General features: G+C 47.0%; 1 protein-coding gene across 5 annotated transcripts in view; it reads right to left on the bottom strand.

The window, feature by feature from the left end:
* The window catches only part of SGSM2 (small G protein signaling modulator 2), a 36945-nt gene that overhangs the window by 9160 nt on the left and 5558 nt on the right, over nucleotides 1–22227 (bottom strand). For 2 of the 5 annotated variants that reach the window (XM_033078212.1, XM_033078210.2), the window contains exons 2-14: nucleotides 21694–21769; nucleotides 12535–12697; nucleotides 10700–10861; nucleotides 8785–8852; nucleotides 8185–8330; nucleotides 7586–7720; nucleotides 7031–7155; nucleotides 6668–6735; nucleotides 6165–6328; nucleotides 5527–5656; nucleotides 4050–4184; nucleotides 1391–1538; nucleotides 804–868 (exon numbers count right to left, since the gene is read on the bottom strand). In XM_033078212.1, the coding sequence (XP_032934103.1) occupies nucleotides 804–868; nucleotides 1391–1538; nucleotides 4050–4184; nucleotides 5527–5656; nucleotides 6165–6328; nucleotides 6668–6735; nucleotides 7031–7155; nucleotides 7586–7720; nucleotides 8185–8330; nucleotides 8785–8852; nucleotides 10700–10861; nucleotides 12535–12697; nucleotides 21694–21769 (1585 nt within the window). The remainder of the gene's footprint in view (nucleotides 1–803; nucleotides 869–1390; nucleotides 1539–4049; nucleotides 4185–5526; nucleotides 5657–6164; nucleotides 6329–6667; nucleotides 6736–7030; nucleotides 7156–7585; nucleotides 7721–8184; nucleotides 8331–8784; nucleotides 8853–10699; nucleotides 10862–12534; nucleotides 12698–21693; nucleotides 21770–22227) is intronic. The other 3 variants (XM_033078211.2, XM_033078214.2, XM_033078213.2) reach the window with 3 other exon arrangements.

The following is a 22227-nucleotide window of genomic DNA, read 5'->3' on the forward strand; positions in this document are numbered from 1 at the left end:
TGCAGGGCTGGGAGCTCCAGGGACAGCCACAGCCCTGCTCAGGGCACCTGGGAGCACCGGGGACAGCCACAGCCCTGCTCAGGGCACCTGGGAGCACCAGGGACAGCCACAGCCCTGCTCAGGGCACCTGGGAGCCCCAGGGAGAGTCACACCCTGCTCAGGGCACCTGGGAGCCCCAGGGACAGCCACAGCCCTGCTCAGGGCACCTGGGAGCCCCAGGGACAGCCACAGCCCTGCTCAGGGCACCTGGGAGCCCCAGGGACAGCCACAGCCCTGCTCAGGGCACCTGGGAGCTCCAGGGACAGCCACAGCCCTGCTCAGGGCACCTGGGAGCCCCAGAGACAGCCACAGCCCTGCTCAGGGCACCTGGGAGCACCAGGGAGAGTCACAGCCCTGCTCAGGGCACCTGGGAGCTCCAGGGAGAGTCACAGCCCTGCTCAGGGCACCTGGGAGCCCCAGGGACAGCCACAGCCCTGCTCAGGGCACCTGGGATCCCCAGGGCCAGCCCTGCCTGCACTGAGCTCCCTCTGCACTGTGTGAGAATGAGCAATTACAGCAGAAACAAAGGCTGAGCAGACCAGACACAGACCAGCAACACCCACATCATGTACTCCCTCCCCTGCCAGGTACAACCACATTCTGTCTTCACTGTCATCACTCCTCCCACTGCCAGCTGCAAAACTCACAAATACTGACACACTGCCCTGAGTTTAGGGTCAGACTGCTTTGTAAGCCAAACATCCCATGTTGTTTAGATAAACATATGGATACCACGTGGGCCAGATATAAGAAGCTTCACTTACATCCATAAAAGGCTCTGGAAATGATCTGCCTCTTCATGCTTTCACACAACATCTTTAGTGGAGTTCTGTGGAGAGGCATCAACAGGACAAGAGCAGGTGGTAAGGAGAGAGAATTCCATGCTGATCCCTGTGTCCTAAACACAGCAATTTTTTTCTCTGCACCAAGATTTATTTATTTAGTTAAAGGACACAATAATAACAAACTCCACTTACTAAAGCACTTCCCCCACCAACATTTTGGCCCCAGACATTTCCCCCCAGCACACACAGCCACAATTGCTGCAGGTGCACTGTGTGAAATTGAACTGTTGCCCTTCATTCAACTGTTAATTGTTGTAAAGATAACGTTCCTAGATCTGAAGTATTTTACTAGACAAAAGAACTAGATGCAATTTTTCTATCAAAATGTGACTTGAGCACAGTTTAATAAACTAAGTTTCTTGCTGCCTAACTTCATCTTTTTATGTTAGAAACCACTTGAAAATCATTACTTGAAAGTCTTCACTCTGTCTTGAGTGCTGGAACCACTCAAACCTTGCTGCTTTTACTGTGGCATGCACACAGTCCCCAGGTAAGCCCGTGCTCACCGGTCGTGGATGCAGTTGCAGCAGCTGGGAATGTCATAGGGAGAGCTGCCCATGGAGCAGGAGATACAGGAGGAGCCCTGGCTGCAGTGCTCCAGCTGCCACGACAGGTGTGCCCCAAAGCCTTGCATCTCTATCATCTCACTGGTGTCTGTGGAGAAACCAAACAAACACAAGGACATCAGCCTTTTCCCTTCTCTCCCCCTCCTCCTCCTGTGCTTCACTTCCCAACAGGCTCTGGACCTTGGCTCCAGACACAGAGAGCAGCATCCTCAGAAGCACTGCTCTGGACCTGCAGCATGCTGTGCAGGGTCCCTTCCCAGGAAGCCAAACCCCTTCACCACCTGCCCCTCTCTTGCCCATGCACATCCCAATTCACATTTCAAGAGAATAGTGAAAAGGGTGCTGCAGTAACAACTCAACTGGTTCTTGGAAATGTTATTTATGGCCAGAAGAGATCATCTAGCCCAACCTTCTATTTAATTCAGGCCTCAGAATTTCATTTTGCAGTTCCTGGAATCAGCCATGGAGCTGCTGGTCCAGCTACAGTGAAAGCTGGAGCATGAAAGAAATTAAGGCAAACTGAGTCAGTTAACTTTCTGAAGATGCTTCTTTCCCCCTCAGATCCTAAAATACTTAGCACAGAAGGACAGTTCCAGTCCTGCAAATGTCCACACCATATTTATAAAAGGATACTCTCTACAGGAGTATGTGATCCAACTGTACAGTGCAGCTTCCTGAGTTACCCCTGCTCCACCAAATCTATTTGCCTTTTTAACCAGCTTCAGAAAGGCAAATCAAAAAATCAGCAGCTCCCTTCAGAAAGATTGGCTTCAGCCCTTCAGCCTTCCCAGCTGGCACTTGAACTCGTGGGGTTTTTGGTTTATAATAAATAACTGGCCTTTCAGCTCACCCATGATTAAAATTAAGGCAAATATAATAATGTATGTCATAATATGCCACTAAATTAACAGTTACAAGCAAAATCCAGTCCCCTGGGCCGTGCTTTTAAAACAGATATTTGTTGAGTGGTGGGGGGGGCAATTCCAAACCATCTCATGCATTTTAAATCAAGGTAGCACAAAGCATTTTAGGAGTGCCTATTAGAAAGTGGGCAGAGGTGAGGGGGGAATGGAGTAAACCCATTTGTTAACAGAAAAAGCACAGGCTCATGCGGAAGCAGTCATGTGTGTTTCATTTCACAAAACAAAGTGTGATGCAAAAATGCTCTTCACCTTAATTCTTCAGGAAGGAGCTGAACGACCCAGTCTTTATTGCAGCTTCTTGTTGGGTTCAAATAAAAACCACTGGATAAACATTTTAGATCATTAGTTTTTACCTCCCCTCTGTAGACAGGAAAATTGGATTTTTCAGTTTTAAATTTTTATTCTGTTTTTTAGAGAAACAAGGAAAGAACCCCACAGAACCTAAAGATTCAGATGAAAGGTACCTGAATTAGTGAAGAATTAGAGTGAACAGCATCTTTTATTGAATTGTAGTGGTGTTATCTGTAACTTCAGCTACATGCAAAAGTCGAGCATGTTGCAAAATGTCAAAGCAGATGGCTGGCAAACCTGCTACAACAGTGTTGTCATTATGGGATGGGGCTGCTGGAGAGACAGCAGCCCAGCCAGGCTATTCCCAGACACATCCCTACCTCTACCATCCCCTTCAAGATTAAATAACCAAAAGCAGACACCTGGCAGCCATTCTAGTGGGTAACTTCCATATTCTATCACCTGACTAAAGACTAAATTGTGCTCCTTATGCTTAAAGTGGATGTGGCAGTTAAATGTTCTCCTTCCCATTTTAGCCCATATCCAGACACAATCAGTTAGGACACACTGAAACTTCCTAAAGTGACATTTTTCAAGGGGAACGCTATTTTTGGAACTTCTTTCCATCCATGCCTTCCAAGAACTCTTTATTAACTTGGGCTAGGCTTTATCAATTTCCAGGGGCTGCTCCCTTGGGAGAAGTGTGTGGGCAGCCTAGAAGAACTGAGGCTCTCCTTGAACACCTTTCATACCCTGTCTAACCCAGAACTCTGGCATTGTACAGCAATGCAGGGCAATTACTGTCTCCTGCAGTCAGTCCCACCAGTCCAGGGTGTCAGGGAAAGCAAGGACTTCTCAGAATTCGGAGCTAAACTACTGGATGCTAAATGCACACACATCTTGAGAATACCAATTTAAATAATATGAATAGATGACAAATTAGTGGAGGGTGGTGAAGCTCACAGCTGATCCTCTGAAGCACCCCCAGCCTATGGATGCAAGTGGAATGAAAGCACCAACCCCAGACAGGCTCTGCATCTCCACACAGCCTTCTCTGCACACTCTGCTGCCTCATCTGTGAGACCACAAAGCTCTCACCTCCCTCCTCCTCTCCTGAGAACCTGCTCCAGCATCCAGCCTTTATAAGGATGGGGCAGGAAGCCCCCCCACAGGAGGTTTGCTGCTCAGCAGCACATACATGGAGGGAGAGGGAAGATGCTGCTCCCAGTCCCCACAGGCTGTGAGCCATTCCCAGCCTCTCTGCACAGTCACCTCCAGATCTCATGGTGAAATGTCTTTCCCTGTAATAATGCCAACACTGTTGTATGCATCAGTGGAAGGAGCTGCAAGAGAGCTCTGGGGCACAGGGGGAGGAGGATAAAAACCTTTCATCCTATTAGGAGCTGTGAGGTTCCGAGAGCAGATCATTGATAGCATTGCGTGTAGCTTATCTTCCTCCTCCTCATCATCGTCAACAGAGGTAGAGCGGCTGGCAGCTAAGTGGTGGTAGTTAATAGTTACTGCTCAAAGAAAATAGTGAAAGAGGAGCATAAGAAGAAAGAACTCAATGCTGTGGGAAAGCTCAAAAGGTCAGCAAAGACAAAGGACCTGAATCCTGCCCTCTGCTCAAGGGGACAAGCTCTTGTAAATGGGTGTGAAAACTGAGTTTCTACAGAAACAAAGCATGCTCCACCAAACTCAGGCCAGCCTTGGAGTGTGCACAGGCTGTGAGAGCACACATGGCAGACCATGGCAAGGGAGAGAGATCCCAGTGCCAGCCTGCAGCAGCTGAGTATGCTGTTGAGCAAAGCTCCACGGGAATTCTAGGCTCCAGCTAGCTTCTGTCACTGTGCCCTTAGCTGCTGTGACTCTGCTCTGAACCCTGTGCCAGATGCCTCTGGACAGCAAACCCTCACTCCCAGCTGTGTGTGGCTCTGCAGACAGGCAGAGTTCCTGCCTGGCACAGCACCTGCAGCCCCTGCACCAGGCCAAGGCACCAGGTGCTCTGCTGGTGTGTGCACGGACTCACCTGTGCCAGCCCAGGAGCTGTGGCAAAGCCCAGCAGGCACTGTGGCCCAGGCTCAGGAGGCTGCAGAGGAGACTCCTGCTTCCCCAGCTGCACTAAGTCCCAGTATGAGCAGTAACTCCAAATCCCCTGTAAACTTCAGGCTCTGATCTTCCCAGGAAATTCTTGCTTCTTTGCCAAGGAGAATAACACTGAACAAGCTGCTTGAGAACTAGCTCAAAGCCTTCTTGCATGTAAGGAATTTGTATTCACTGATGACATGAGGTGGTTTGGTGCTTGGGAATTCATTTCATTTCCTTGGAAGGGCCTTTATTTATCCATTGTTAAGTTTGTGCTTCCAAGCCAGGAAAACTTAGCCCAGGGAGTTCTTGGGGTACTTTTAAGAGTTTATAGTTGGGTTTTTTTCCTAGTAACAACATTATGAGCAAGCATTGTGGCCAGTAAAAATATCCTCACTTCAGGAGCAAAACTGCTCTTGGCTAGTCAAGCAATCTTTTTTGTTTCAGTCTCAGTTTGCAAGCCCAGGGGAGTATTTTGAAAACTTCCTCTGTAAAACACAGAGTAAAAACAAGATTCCCACCTCAACTCCATTTCCACTAAGATAACAAGTCTCACTGCATTAAAGAAACCTAAGATGTACCTGTTGATCCCAATTATCTCTCAGTGAAAATTATCAGAAGTTTGATTTTTTATCCCCTTACAAAAACGTGGCTTGTCACCTGCAGGCACTTCCCAGGACATTACTTCACGATTTTCTCAGATGCCTGATTTGGTTTTTAGTTTTTGTTTTTTTGTTGGTGGTTTTTTTTTAAACAAAGCAGAACAGAGGCACTTACTGTTATCGTGCTTGTGTCCAGGATAAATAATTCTGAAGACATAGTCTGTGGATGTGTCCTCAGCTGGCATCTCCTCCAGGTCCACTGATTTGTTGCTGTTCCGTTTTCGAAGCTTTGGAAACACCTTGCCCTAGAGAAAATAGTAATTCCATACAGTCAGCTATGAGTGACTAACAGAGTACAACAAACTAATACTGCAGACCTCTGGCATCTTAAATCTCCAAACTTGCAACGTTGGTAGGAGGTGAGGCAGGAAACAGTGGAGTCATACAGAGCTGGTGGTTTAGGAGCACTTAATATTACTTTTCTGTGTGCTCTAAACCAGTTTTTTCTTGTAATCTGTGGGAGCTGGGCACCCCAGCAGCAGCTGGGAGCAGCTCTGTCCACTCCATCTCAGTCTCACTTCTGTTGTGTGGGTTTGTATCTTGATGCCACAGCAGACTCCAGCTCACTGCTCAATGGGGTAATGAAGGTATGAACAATTTTTATGGACCACGTGTACAAGAAGCAAACTGGACTAAATGGAGTTATTTTGCATCCTGCTTCACCATGAAGCAGCTGGAGGTCAGTGCCCAGCCCCTGTGGAGCAGAGCTATCAAGAGCAGCCTGAGCCCAGAGCTCCCCAGAAGCAGCAGTACCTTTCCTTGCTGGGACCAGAGCGGGGGCTCCAGCTGGCCCCGGGGCAGGAGCCCGTTCTCCAGGCAGGACAGGAAGGCAAGGAGGTGCCCTCCTTGGGGGAAGTGCAGCGGAGGCCTCTGCGTCCCGTCCTGGCTCACCAGCACTAGTGTCCATCTGCTTTCTGCTGCAAGGAGGACAAGGGGAGTCCACACTGTTACATCACAGCCTGCTTTCTGCCCTCACCTTCTAAGTAAATTTTATTTGGGATCATCTCTAAGTAGATAAATGAATCTTTGGAAGGCACAGTGTGATGTAAGGATGATATCAGCCCTTTAGTCCCAAAGAAACTCAAGATACAACAAACTTTAAAAGCCTCATAAAGTTATTATCCTCTATCATCTGGGACTGGAGATTTTAACACTCATTCCCACATGGCCAGAACTAGTCAGAGGTGCTCCCAACACCGAGGGAACAAGTGGCTCTCCTGTTTGTTTGAGGAATATGTGCTTAAGGTTATGCTTACGTTGCTGATGGCAGTGGATGCAGACGATCTGGCTCAGTGGCACAATCAGTGCATAGTCCCAGTAAACACTGAAAGGGAAGGAAAGTGCAGGAAACATTGTATTTTCCATATCCAGGAATGCTTGCAGTTCCAAGCACCTGACAGAAAGACTCTGCTAAGTCAATAACTGCTTATTAAATTTGGTCAATTAAAGTAAATTATTAGTCAAATAAACAGCAAAGGAAAGCTAGTTTCTCCACACTGGATATTCTGGTATCAGGTTTGTACAACCTCTGCTTCCCTCTTCCCCTCCCCTTCCTCTTTCCTGGTGCTCCCCCAGCAGGTTACACAGTGCTTCCCAACTTTCCTGAATGCAATGAGTACCTTTTCTCCAGTTCTGAATCTCCAAGGGTTCCATTCATCAGCTGGTTTGGAGTCCATTTTAATGTCAAACTGTCAGCTGATTGATGAAGGGAGAGATACCCAGGAATTGCCTCCAAGTCATCTTTCTGTTCACAGAAGCAACAAACAGACAACCCAGGTGACTCAAGTGCACAAAATATCTGCATTAAATATATGTTCCAGTCCTTCTATGCCATGCAAGTTCCAAAGCTGCAGTATCTGGGAAGTGCTGAGGGAAACCCTAACAGCAAAAGTACTGGTACACAATAGTGCTACTGGAAAGAGGGGAAAAACCACAACATACTCAGCTGGTTTATGAAACACAATCCAGGCTGTTTGTTCCTGCCTACAGGCCCACTGCTCACTGACAGTGGTCAGGCATGCAAGCATTTCATGTCAAATCTACCCCAGCACAGGAGAGCCAAGCAGAAGGCAGCTCTGTGCCGAGAACAGAATGCAGGGAGCCTTGGCAGGTCTGAGCTGTACCCCAAGCACAGCCCTGCCTCCCCCAGCCCAGCCCCAGCTGCACACACTCACTGGCTGCACCAGCACGTTGTTCTTGCCGTAGAGGAGGTGGGTGCGGGAGTTCTGGTGCAGGGACTCCACGTACTCCCGAGCAGAAGCAGCGAAGCGATCTTCGGACGCGCTGCCGCTGGAGTGGCGCTTCCTGATCTGCACACACGGGACACAGGGCAGTCAGCACAGCTCTGCACAGCACAGCACTGCACTGCACATCACATCACAGAACTGCACTGCACAGCACAACACTGCACAGCTCTGCACTGCACAGCACATCACAGCATTGCACAGCACTGCACAACATTGCACAACACTCAGCCTCCAGAGACTGCAACTCTTGTGCAGCCAGGGGCCTTTGCAGAGAAATCACCTGCACTCTTAACTCTGAATTTCTTGTGAACTACACGGTCAGATCACAACCATCAAAAGCCACAGAATTTAGTGCTGGATCTCAAATTTTTGTGCATACAGATAAAGAGAACACTGTGGCCCAAATGGACTTCTGATCTGTGATAAAGCTCTGTGACAGAAGAAAGGCTGCTCCAGATTTACCCTCACAGGGTGATCCATGCCCAGCCCGTGCCCTGACTCGGAGCAGGCACACAGTGAATACCTACTCCCAGGGCTGGGCGCTTGCAGGGCGAGTCCTGGCGGCCGTGGGCGCCGTGGATGCGGTGCCGCTGCACCAGCTCGTCGGCCGAGGGGTCTGTCCAGTAGTGGTCAGCTGTCTTGAGCTTGGTGTACTCCAGAGCACACGGTCCAACTGGCAAAGAGACCAAGGGAGAGCCTTCTGAGGCTGTCCAGAGACAAACCCAGTGCTATCCTGCTGGCTGAGCACTGAAGGTGAGGTTTCCTTCTCAAGCCAAGTGAATAATAATGGTCACTGATCCCACGGGATCAGCCCACAATACAGACAACATTATAATCATGTATCCCTCCTATTACCCAGGGCTGTATGAGAGTATTCCTGTAGGACACTGTACCTGTGTCCAGCACCTGTCCAGCAGCATTAGCAGTTACAAACTGCCAGCAGGCATTCAGTAAAAATCCATTCCCATTCTGCTTTCTGATCCAATCAATACAATTACTAATAAAACCAGATGATCAGTCTCTTCTGGTCTCGTAAGCACCAAAACATCTTCACTGTTGCTCTATTCTAAATAGTTAACTACATACAAGATCTAAAATTCACTTCTTGTAACTTTGCAAGAACTCACCTAGCAGAGAAGCCAGTATTGGGCCACAAACAGGATCTGCCAGCAAAGCTTCTTTTTCATAGTATTTACTAGGAATAAAAGATCAGAGCCCAGTTAAAAACATTAGTTGGTATGAACCATTTGAAAGCCTGGGTTTAGCTACAGGTCTAACACAATGGGTCCCTGGATATTCTCATCTATTTTTCAACTGAGGTTGGAGAGGCAGGAGCTTGCCTTGTGCTCAGTGTGTTTACCCAATATATTTGATTTGGGGCTTCGGGCAGAATTGCAATATGGGAACAAACAATAGTTCTCTGCAAGCAATTTTGTCCATTTTCCACAGAGACAAAACAATCCACACATTCTTAAATATCTCTTCCATCTGTGAGGAAACATCTTGAAACACTGTGAAGAACAATTAACTACTACATTGCTCTTGGAATGACCCCACAGAGCCAAAAACTCCAAACACCCACAGTTCTCAAATGCCACTGTCCTCTGTGGTCTGTTCACTAGATGGGGCTCAAACTCTAAAGCACCTGCTCCTCCTCCAGGACTGAACAGCTGAAGGATGTGAACATGGAGCATTTGAGCAGTAATAACACAAAAATGCAAGGTAACAAGCCTTGTGAAAAGGTTTTCTTTATTCACCAAGTCAGGCTCTCAAAATCACACACCTGCACTGAAGGACCTGATCTATGGGGAGGGCAGTGAGGTGAACATGTACAACACAGTGATGAACAACTGAGAGCAAACTCCCCTGATGAGTCTCCTGTGGATTATCTTGAAAAGAAATTAAAACCCCTTGTACCCATGTATCTGCAGACACTGAGGCAGTGGACTAAAATGCTTTCATTAACTGTGTCTCTGGGACACGGCCAACCCTCCCTCTGTCTCTTCTGCACACAGCTCATAAAATCCAAGCTGGCATTACATATCCCAGAGCAACAGTTTGCTTGAACAGCACAAAGACCTTTCTTCCATTCTCTTGCTTTTAGTGGCAAGATACATCACGAAAATAAAGCTGATGACAAGGAAAACAGTAACACAAACTTGGAAAATACTGTGAAAATAAGCTGCTTTGCCCTCAGTTCTCATCCTTGCTCAGACCCACTGGCTTTGGGTGAACAAGAATGCGTTCCCAGTGCAGAACAACAAGAGCACCCCTGCCAGCAAACTGCTTTTCTGGGACCACACCAAGCTTTAGGGTCCCTTCCTTTCTCTTTTTATGGGAGATTGTCCTCATTGTGCCCCATTCTGTATCATGGGTTATGGGAGGGCAGGAAGGGTAGAGCTAAGAGCCACTCCTTGCAAACCAGAGCTGATGTGGGCAGCAGGAAGCAAGAACAGAATAGAGAGGACTCATCTTTGCCTCTTCAGGAGTCTGTGGAGAATACATCCATAAAGCACTGATGTTCTTCTCTGGTTTTGCAAGGGAAGACTTCTACTTTACACAAAGTTTGATTTTCTCTAAAAAGGAAACTTGATTCAAAGAATCTGTTTTCACAACCCTAATGTTTTATGTCACTCACTCCTCCTGTTCTAATTCTCCTTTCTTTCTTCTACAAAAGTCATTTTCCTCCCTGACATCCTAAAGTTCCAAAGGATTATTTTCAACTTGTGACCTATTAGAAGATATTTCTATTCCACTAAGGTCTAGGTCCCATTAGAATATGAGCATCTAATATACCTGAAGTTAGGTTTGTAGCTTATTTCTGGAAAGCTGGATGTCTGTTAAGGTTTTCTGTAAGCCTGAAACACTGTCAATGATGAAAACTAAAGTACTTTTTTTTCTAAATGCCCATGTAACTGGTTTTCATCTTACCAGAAGCCTGCATCACAGGGAGTTTGCCAAAGACCTTTGATGAAATCTCTCGCTGCAGACACCTAAATGCATCAGTCCAACAAATCCCCGTGCTTCTGCTGCTTTCCTTACCTGCAGTTATCAACAATGTACTGCACAATCTTGTCCAGCACCTTCTCAATCAAGGCTGTCCGAACCCAGATGTGCTTGATGGCCTGAGGTGTCAGGACAGGTGCTTTGCTTGTGGTTGATCCCTGCCTTTTGAGGGGTTCCTGCCCATTTGGCTGGTTTTTCCTACAAAAAGTGGTAAAATAAAAGTAGTCAGAATGTGCATTGTTTGATGACAGCTCCATCATCCTCCTGCTTCAGGTGACACAGTGCAGCTGCAGGAGAAAGGGCTACAGAGCACAGGGGGATGTGCCTTGGCTCTCCACACACTGCCCTGGGCTGAGGGAACAGGAACCCTCCGAAAGTCTTTCCCAGAAAACTTCCCCCTTAAAATAGAATGTGGTCCCATTTTGCCTTAATGAGGAAAGAACCCCTGACACGTTCAGGTTCTTTGCCAGCACTTGGGTTCCCTTTCAGGAAACTGTTCAGTGACATGGAGTTAACACATTTGTTTGGGGTGGTTTGGGTGAGCTCTGTAATTCCTCTGCACTGCCAGGGACCCAGGCCCTACAAGCAAGGAGGACACCACTGACACCAGAACCATTCCTTCAGTGTTTAGTTGTATCCTAAACAGGGCTTTTCTTAAGCTCCAGTCCCAGGAACAATCAGACTGCTAGAGCCTTCTGTCTCATTTCCTACATCCAGCAGAGCATTTCCCAACAGTATCCTTGCTGTGTGTATCTTCTACAGCACTTCAATTTCGTGGCTGTTAATAGCTGAAAATCACACAAAATTTGTCCAAGAGAAATCCCAGAATTTAAGTTCATTTGCTCCTCTCTGTTAGAGGACACAGCCAAAGTTCTCTGGTGGCTAGAGGGGTGTTTGTGTGGGCTCTTAACCAGGAGAGAGGCTGGTGAATTTTCAGTACAAAACACCCTTCTTCCCAGGATTTAAAAAACTAAAATTAATAAAATTCCAGTCTGTATTGGTAGGCACAATTTAAAACATATCAAAAATAGGTACACAGCTGTCAAAAACTACATAACAAAGTCTGATAATTACAAGTCTAATAAAGACAAATGTCAGAAAATTACACAGAAATATAAATTATTTATAAGCCAATTTAAATAACTGTCAATAACTGAAGACAAGCTCTCTCAGCAAAGCCCTTCTTACAGCAAATTGATCAGAAGCTAAAGTTCCTATGATGTGCAAAGAACCCTTAGAGCTCAGCAGTGCCTACAAACAGAAATAAAAATGCTCTTGTCCTGAGCTTATAGGACAAGACACTCATGGAAAATTTTAACTTTCCTACTCACCACCTGCAAGGAGTCTAAGACTTTCAGTAACCTCAAGTCCTTGACTCCAGGATTCTGTTGTGCTTAAGTCCAGTGTGTACTGAACAGCTTTTGCTGTAACATCCTTCTTCCCATCACTCTTCATATCCACTAATTTAATTGTTTCTCCTATGATACCTACAAATTTGTTCTTGATTTGGCAGGAGCATGCCAAAACAACTTTTCAGTATGTCTGTTCTGGAGTTCCTCCCTCCACCCCCTCCCCTCCCACCAACAGCCCAAGCTGGTCCAGCCATACCCTGACTGTGAGCCCTCTGCAATCACCAGTCATTAGTCACTTCTGTTGCTGTGTGTGGGCTGAATGTGCTCCTCTGCTGTACTGAGAGGCAAAATGAAACACCAAAGCCCCAACTGCCCATCTCTGCCCCTTTGCTCAGTGCCAGCTTGATCAGACACAAACATCTACAGCCACAAAGAAGGCAAAGCTGCATCAGCCATGGTTGAGACAGTCCCTCTTGGTCAGCCTGTGCACACACAGCTGCACCACAGAGCTCAGCTCACCTGCTCTCCACCTGCTGCTGCAGCTCCTGCACCTTCTTGCACACGTCTCCAGCTATGGCACAGGTCTTGCCCACCTTGGTGAAGAGTGCAGCCACCTTGTCGGTGCGCAGGAATCCGGCAGCCCTGCGCTTCAGCATGTGCAGGAGACACGCCTCCACCACACCTGGGGAAGGGACACGGTCATGGGGCTGTGCTGCTGCTGCTGCTGCTGAGCCAGCACCACCTCACTGCCACGGGGCACTGTGGGCCAACAGCAGAGCTGGGGCACACACACAGAACTCAGAATCAGATGGCATGAGTGTGTGTCTAACCTGCAACTACAGATAATGGCAGCACACAAATGAACTGGAGATCATGGCAGTGTTAAATGAACTGCAATCTCTCTGAGTATTTTCACCCCATTTTACATGTGCCCCACAGAACCACACTATGCCCTGATGGCTACCAGTGAAACACTGCACTGCACTGTGCCAGCCTTGCAAGAGTGCAGCAGAAATGTATCCAGGTCTCATGTAACCTGCTGCAGGGAAAGGAAATGAGAAATACAAATTAAAAAAAACCAAAACAAATCAAAACAAAACATTAGCCTTCCTTGTCTGTCAGCTTCTGAAGTGAGACTGCAGATGACTCACGGAGTCACACAAAGGGATGAAGGAGAACAGACCATTCATTCACAGGCAAGGGAAAATACCCAGCTCTGTGTGCCAGGTGTGTGCCCAGGGCAGGGCAGCACCGGGCAGGGCTCTCCTGTGCTGGTGGCAGCAGGCAGCCCGTGGACATGCAGTTAAATACTGCTGACAGTAACAAATGGCACTCCATCTGCTCTGACACTCGCAGCTCTTCTGGACAGAAGGCAGCGCTTTGTGGCACTTTACACCCAACACTGCCAGGTGCTGAGCATTCCCTCAAGACTCCTCTTTACTGTACTTGAAGGCTCCTGCATCCAAGAAAGACCTGTCCTCACTGCTGGGACCCTGAAAACTAACCTGAGTCCCAGGCCAGCCTGGGGCACACAGAAACACCTGGGGACAGGGATGGTGACAGCAAGGCAAAGTTCCTCACAGCACAGCCCAGCTCCTGGCTAGCAACCATCACAACAGTTCTTAACCCAGCAACTGCTTTGCTCTGTCTTTCAATTAGAAATTTAAAAAAAAAAGAAAAAAAAGAAAAGCAGCTTTCCGGATGCCTGGAGCAATGCAGCAATTTGATTCCAAATCTTAAATGAAGCAACCCGCCTTTAAAAATAACTGCAAAGAAGTGCATTGCTGTTGCTTAGGAAACAGGCTCTCTTCCCACCTTCACTGCTTTTTTTTATTTCTTTAAAACAATAAAATATTAATGAAACAAAATTAGTGAAAAGCACAGCAGGCCCAGCTTTAATTATTAATAAATACTGCAGCTGCCACTGAGGGCAATCTCCCCAGTGACTGTCCCTAGAGCCCCAATATTTAATTATTCCATTGTGACATCTCTCATCACAAGAAATTGGGTAAGATCAGTCCCCAACTGCCTGTAACACATGTAGGGGTCATTTGCAAGGAATTTGCTGCAGGATTGCCTCACGATGTATTTTCCACAGGACAGGAGATTAATGCATGTCCAGTTGATTGTGTAAGGCACCCCTGGACTGGGGGCAGGTTATCTGTGTGACCTTCACCCCCAGACTGAGACTAGCAGCACTGGCTGTCAGAACTCTCCTCTCCAGGCTCCTTTCTACAAGAATTGTTCCAGAACAGCTGGAATACACTCACATCTGGCTTGATCAGAATGTGCCTGTACTGAATGTGCTGAATACACCGTGGCTTTTATCCAGTTACACTGCAGAACGTCCAAGCAGGGAGCACATCTTGCAACACAGATGCCAGCCCATTCCAAGCCAGGGGACTGTGTGGATGGCACCCAGGTGGGCAGGACAGCAGGAAGGGACCCCTCCCACGCACACAGCTCAGCAGGGAGGGAGCAGCTCCCTGGCAGAGTCCCCAGGGCTTTCCTCTGGCTCTGTGTCCCAGGCAGGCACTGATCCCACCGCACCTTGCCAGCATCGCCCACGGCCAAGCTCAGCCAGGAAGGAAATGTCACATCCTGAGCAGGCTGGCAGAGTCACCTCCAGCTGCAGAACCTCTGAAAGGACACGAGAGCACCTTGGCCGTGGTGCTTTCTGATAAACCAGAACCAGGTGATGGCCAGGAGGCACAAACTGCACTGCTGCAGAAGAGACAGCACAAACTATTTCAGGGGTCATAGCACGAGAACCTTTGGGACAGGGAAATGGGGTTACTCATCCATTTCTCAGAAAATTAACCATTTTCCCCTTTTTGGAATCTGATACTCTAAGAAGACCCAAAAATTGATTATTTAGTTGCTTCTGGAGAAACTGGTAATATCAGAAAAGCATGCCTGGGTGGTTTTGTGCACACACAGGTAGGTCATACACAGGTACACTTGCTTTTGGCTACAGGGATGTGTGCACACAGCTCAGTAACTACTGCACTGCCCAGCGTGATCCCAAGCCTGCCTACTGTCACTGCACCAACAACAAACACAGACAAAAACTGGCCAGATAAAAAGGCAGCAACGCATCACACACAGAGCAGAAGAGCAGCTCTGCATTGGGAATAAATCAGCACAGCTCAGGTAATTCCCTTGTATGGTTCAGTTAACAGCAGCCATCTCAAAATTCATTAACTCCAGCCAGTTTTGAGGAACATTCTCTGCAGTGCTCACTGCTGAATTTAATTAAGTGCAGATATGTTATTGATTTACAGTTCAAATAATCACGGTGCCCACCAAGCTTCAGAAAATGTCACTTTTTTATGACTTCACCACTGCCACTTCTTCCAGGGTCAGGTGAACAAGTTTGGCTTTGTCCTTTCTTGGCTCTATGAAAATTCTGACATGTCTTAATGGACTGTGAAATGAGAGTTCTGGGGCTGGAAGGGTGGTGAGCAGAGAAGAGAAGGCCTGTGGAAAGATTATTTATGAGGTGTACTTAGCAGATGAGATTTTCCTTAGACAGGAAGAAATACTGCAGCTAAATACCTTGTTTTCATGGAAACTGTGCACAGGGAATTGAACGCATGAGGCTGAAGAAATTAAAAACAAGTGAAAAGAGGAGGATGATCAAGAAGCCATCAGATGCTCACAATCTCCAGCTGCTGTTGCTTTATCCTGCTGATCACAGATCTGCCCAGTTTGAAACCAGTTTTGTTGCCAAGTCCCAGCCTGCCATGTCACTGGTACCCAGTGCCAGCTGGCAGCAAAGGGCTGCACAGGACACACCCAAACCTGCCCTTGTGCACCTGCACTCAACCTGCTGGTGTTGGGCTGTGCCACACAACATCCTATGTTCCATAATTCCCTAGAAAATAAAAAAAAATAGTATCCAAATGGACAACTCCCAGTTCTAAAGTGGCTGGGAAACTTCAGGGCTGAAATTAGGTGACTGCTCCTCTTTAAAATCATGATCATTGAGCCTCAAGGATCTCAGCAACCTTCAGAAAACATAAGTGTTTTTATTAAATAGTGTTAAGGGTTAATCAATATTACTGAAGTTTCTCTAAGTATTAAAAACGATCCAACTTGACGGCTCAGGATCAAAGCAAAATGTTTAGCAGAGTTCTCTAAAAAGCACAAGAGATTTTATTTCACTTCTCAAGCTAAAAACACATGCAGTTCAAAAACTCTTTCATTTCACATCATAGCTAATATTCACTCTGGTTTTTTCCTCCCCACTACAGCATACCACTCATTAATTTAAGCATCATCTTTGGAACAAAATCAAAAACCTTCTAAATGTTCATGAAAAAATATTTGCCTCCCCCCAATTATGATCATCTCTGGTACACTCTCTGGGCTAATGTGTTTATCAAGTGAGGTAGAATCTCTGTAAACTATTTTTTAAGCATTATTCATCATTGAAAATGTTTGTTTCCTAAATAGGAGCAAAAATACAGGGAGACTTGTGTTTTGTTCGTGATAGATCTGCATTTCCATAGCAGATTATATTCATTTTTTAAAAAATCAATGCCATGGGTAGAAACCCAAAAGAATTAAGATGATCAACTGTCAGGTTGGGCAATGGTTATTTACATCTGTTTCTACAGAAGCTACATTTCTGTGAGCTAAGGAAAAAAGAGAGAAAACGGAATTCTTTGTTTTCTGACAAATCTGAATATGGTGCTATTTAGAAGCCCCAAGGCAATCAGCCAAAACCCCCAAAGCATAAGACACCTCTTCCTAATGGGGCTGATTCTCAGAAGAATTGGAATGCTCTCACTCCAGCTGAAAATTATGGGAACCAAATTGTGTTTTCTTTCAAACACAATTTGTGCAAAATGGGATAAGAAGTCATCATCCAAAGCCCAATGAAGGAAACTGCTGTGGTTAACCCTGGGGTCATCAGCAATGAGACTAAACCAGCAGTGCCAGCCCCTCCTGCAGCTCAGACACCAACCCATCCCAGAGCACCCTGCCTGTCTGGCCTCCAGGAGTCAAATTCATGCTCCAAGGATTCCTGGTTTTCTTCTGCCAGCGGGGATGGAGGTTCATCCATGACCTCAGCTGAAGCTCTTTGATTGTGCTCCTACAGATGTGCAAGGCCCTCAAATTTCAGACCCTTACCAGATCTCAACTATGTGGCTCCAGAAAACCCAGCCCCACAAGAGATACCCAGCCCCACAAGAGAAACCCAGCCCCACAAGAGAAACCCAGCCCCACAAGAGAACACCCAGCCCCACAAGAGAAACCCAGCCCCACAAGAGAAAACCCAGCCCCACAAGAGAACACCCAGCCCCACAAGAGAACACCCAGCCCCACAAGAGAACACCCAGCCCCACAAGAGAGACCCAGCCCCACAAGAGAAAACCCAGCCCCACAAGAGAACACCCAGCCCCACAAGAGAGACCCAGCCCCACAAGAGAAAACCCAGCCCCACAAGAGAAAACTCAGCCCCACGAGCTTTCCTCCACCTCCCTCCTCCAGAAGGAATGCAGTACTCATCTGCCTTAGGAAGCTGGGCAGTAACTGCTCAAGTGCTCCATAGAAAGCCCAATCTCAGCAAGTGTTTAGCACATTCATTAATGAGAATCCTGTCACACACTGCATTGGCTCTAAACTGTGAAGAGGACCCAAGAGCCACTCTGGTTCTCAGAACACACCAGCCCTTCTGCTGTGAACAGATACTCAGTGACACAGAGCTATTTCAAATAACAGCTCCCTCTTTTTTTTGAAGGAGAAAGCATCTTACACTGATGATTATCCAAGCCTAGATGCCCCAGGGCTCTGTGAAAGGAAGCTGCCACGGATGGATACAGGGCCCACACATCAGATCTCGAGTGAGGAATTACAGCCTGAAGCACAGACATCTCAGAAGCACTTGTGGGTGATAGCTCTCCTTGCTCTGTTTCTGAGAACAATAAATGCTCATGCAGCCCTGATGTACACAGACGATGCAGGAGCTGAGAGCAGGAGCACAAGGCACAAATGCCAGCTCGGGAGTGCTGCACAAAGGCAGCCATGGATCAGGCTCTGACCTGCCACAAGTCGAGACTGCACTGGAGTGTCTCTGAGTGCAGGAAATGCAGGGAAGCTGAAAGAGCTGCTGTACAACCAGGAGGAGCACACAAGAAGTAGTATGGTAACACTTCCCTGGCACATCGTGCTCCTAGAGCTGGAATCACCCACAGAAGGAGGATGGACCTGCAGAGCTGGCCAGGGGCACTCACAGCGCTGCAGGGCTGCTGCACACACCTGTCTGTGCATGGACATCCTCAAGCACCATGTCCAGACCCACCAAAGGCTTCACAGGCTCAGCTTTCCGAGGGCTGGGCTGGCCTGGCTGTGCTCAGGCAAGTGTCCCTTCTCTGTGGCTGGGCAGAGTCCCCTGAAAGCCCTCAGGCCACCTCTCTGATGTATTATTCACACACAGAAAGCACCAAGGGCTGCTTACTAATGGGAATTCATTATCTCCCAAGCTCCCCCGGGCAGGCACCTCATCTTCTTTTGTTTGAAGGGCTGCACACATGACTAAAGCAGTCACAGGTCCCATACAAACACCTCCAGTTAATATCCAGATCCAGCTCTGCAGTCAAACCCTGTCACCTTTCCCAGTGCATGACTGGACAGATCGTGACATGGCTTTGTTCTGTTTTCAAGATCTGTGTTATTTAAACACACCATTACCCAGGGAAAAAACCAACAGTCATTTTCATCAGTTAATAAGAGAAGAAAAGAAATATGCATAATGGGGATGGAAAAAGAGAAAGGTGAGGTTAATGCAGCCAAGCTTCCTCAGCTCCTCCAGGAGAGGCTCTCTGCTCCTCTCCTCTGCATCTGGAATTGCAGCAAAGATCCTCAGCAAATCTATCAGGATAGAGCAGTACTGTAACACCCAGAAACAGCAAAATTTCTGCTTCAGTTCAAAAGGGGAAAAACATTTCTGGTGTGTAAGTCTGGTCTAAACGCAGTTTCAGAACAGATTTGGAAGGCAAAGACTATTCAATGACACTGAAGAAAATGAAAAACAAATGTGAAGGAGTGTAACCAACACTGGTGGTAAATTTGATATTAGTAATTGAAGATGGGAAGAAATAGCACAGGTCAAGTATCCAAAGTATACCAAAAAACCTACAAAGCATAAAAAAAACAAAAAGAAGATGGCATTTTTTGTTTTCTTTGATAGAAGAGCCTCAATGTCTTACAGGATTTGAGTTCAGATTCAGGAACAGGAAAGGCCCTGGTGATGCCCCTGCCATAAACCCACCCAGGGCTGCACAGCTCAGGTGCATCCCCCAGGAGCAGCAGTGGAATCCCCCAGCTCCCTCCTGTCCCTCACAGCCCAAGGGACACGTGCAATTCCATCCTCAAACAAGGTTTACAAGAAGCCCCAAGTACATTAAATACCATTCTGCAGCTCTTTCAGTTCAGCCACAAAGGGATTCTGCATGTTTTAATTAACGGGTTTAATTACTGGTAGCAGGTTTATTATTCAGGCTAAAAAAGCTTTTCAGTGCAGTTCATCCATTCCTTAATTTCAACTGAAATCTCAATGAAAAGCCAAATTCTGCATGTTTAACAGTGCCCAAGTTACTATTTTTATTCATGTTTACTACTAACCTTTCCCCAAAACACAGTAAGTATATTCCCTCTGCCAAGTTGGCATGCTAGATTTACACCTAAACAACATGTATTTGATTGTGACACTCACCAACTCTCTATAACCCACCTGAATTCCACAGTGATTAGTTTATAGCATGGCGAATTCAGGATTATTTCATTTAATACACTCAAAATATTTTTCAAAGAGAACAAACGACTAAGACTCATTTCAAAGTAGATACTGAAAATGTAGAGATAATTTAGACAACCATGTCTGAGGCATTCATGAATAAACCCTACAGTATGAAGCTGACTTAAACAAGTTTTTTAATTGCTTCAAGCAGCATGTTACTGTCAGACTAAAGATGGGAAGCCACACAGAAAAGGTTTAGCAAAGTGCAGGCAGCTTCTGGACAAATGCTGTAGGTGTAATGGGCTGAACTGGAACCCTGTAGATACTCCTCAGGTAACTGCAGAAACAGAGATGTGATATATATTCCTTTGTCTTCCCCCTGTCCCTGAGAACTGGAGAAGGGCAGGGAAGGGGCAGGTTCCTGGGAGAGCACTCCAGGCACTGGGCAGGAGGGAGCGGGAGCAGAGCCCTGCTGCACAGAGCTCAGAGCCCCACGTCACTGCTGTTCCCAAGGAAACCTCTCACAGCCCAGGCTGCCACAGCCAGCACAGGCACAGCCACAGAGGATGCTCCAAACACACCTGCAGTGCTGCACTGTGCCCTGACTGGCCACGCAGCAGCAGTGCAACTCGCCCCACAGCAACCCCCAGCCCAAAGAGTTCAGAGTTTTGTCCCACAGTGGCACACATCAGGCACAGCCAAATGGAGCTGCTGTGGCTCTGAAGCACAGAGCCAGATCTAGAAATCAGAGGGGATGACAGAGCCCCTGGGACGTAACTTAGGGGCAAACACAGAATCTTCTGCACTCACTGCTTCTCCACAGGGATGAGAACATGGCACTGCTTTCCTTCTAGAGCAGCCAGGCAGAGAGCACAGCCTGGAGCAGTCCTTGAGGCTACAAACCCTCCTGCTGGATGAGCACAGCTGACCTGCTCAGAGGCACCATTCCTGCAGGACAGCAAGGCTGGCACAGAGCTGGAGCATCTCCTCCAGGACAAGGAGCACATGCCATTTAATTGGCACCTTCAGGACCTAGGGCAGCTACAAACTGCCCAGCTACTGATGCAGAGTGACCCTGAAATCAGCCATCATGTATTTAAGAGACTCTTGCTAAACTCAGCCTAGCAGGAGAGTAAAATGATTCACAAGAATTCTATATTTGTAACGAAGATTCACCAAAAATGACTCATGTACTGAACCAATCTAATTTTAAATAGAAGGGAAAAACCTCTTGAAGAGTCACATGAAACTGGAGTGGGGGAGAGAACTGCACACACAGGAGAGCAGCAGCCAGGAGTTGTTAGCCAAATCTGCTGGAAGGGATTTCTCCATTCTATCAGCCAAAGTAAAAACAGAACATTCAGCTTCACCTTCTGGCTTGGGGTTAATCAAGGCCTCCGTTCAAAGCAGCAGCAGGCTGGAGTCCTGCCTTAGGACAGGCAGGATTGCTGGGCAATAATGAGGCAGCTCAGTGCAGAGTTATTAATTCCTCAGATTATGAAGAATTCAGAACACAGAACCAGCTGGAATCACAGTAGGAGGACGAGACAAGTATGAAGACTTTAAAATATTCCTAATTTTGGCCAAGCAGAGTCTAACAGAAATAGCTGCCACCCCACTCCCCATCACAGCTTCCAGGACAGGATTCCAGGAACAGGGACCAGGCAGACCACAGTGGGAGCTCCCTGGAACACCCAGCCAGCCTGCAGTAAGGCCACCTGCTCGGATAATGACATTTTAGTAAGAGTTACTTTACAATTCTTTACAATTTGTAATGTAAACACACATGGAGCAAATACAGAGGTGAAATGGGCCTGAACACTATGAATTCTAATATCTAAATCCCTGCATTTACCTCTGACAGCAGAGAAAAGAAATGTCTAGAGGAAAAGCAAGGTTAGGTAGTGTCAGTTCTTGCACATGACATTTACCACATAAGGCGATGATGTGACTGCTGTCTTCATGTACAAATTTCCGGGTGACAGCTTCTTCCATGATCTGCTTCACCTAAAATGAACAGAGAGAAATGACTGTATGATCCCAACAAAATCAGCACTTGGGAGCTGCAGTTTCAACCACTGCTTGTCCCTTTTCCCTCACCAACAGATTTAACAACTCTCCACATTTTGCAGAGAAGAATGGATTTAAGGAGGGAAAGCACAAACAAACCTGAGGGGCTGGAGGAAACAAGGCAGAACAAGGACAGGTCTGTTTGAGGTGAAACCCTCATTTTTGGCAGATTTCAGTGTGCCTACAGTACCCTCCAAAAGAACTTCTCCAGCATAAGTTCCAAAGAGCTGTGAAAGAGTTTTTATATGATTCATCCTTGGCCTTCACACAGTATTCTGCTCATGGAACCAAACTGTGTTGGTATGTCCCATTTCCACTTGTGCCATTCTGCTCTATTTCAAGCACAAAGCACCCCTGAGTGTCACAGGCACACATTCCCAGAGAGGTTCAGGCCC

This window comes from Catharus ustulatus, chromosome 22 (assembly GCF_009819885.2).
Source record: "Catharus ustulatus isolate bCatUst1 chromosome 22, bCatUst1.pri.v2, whole genome shotgun sequence".
NCBI classification, from domain to species: Eukaryota; Metazoa; Chordata; class Aves; order Passeriformes; family Turdidae; genus Catharus; species Catharus ustulatus.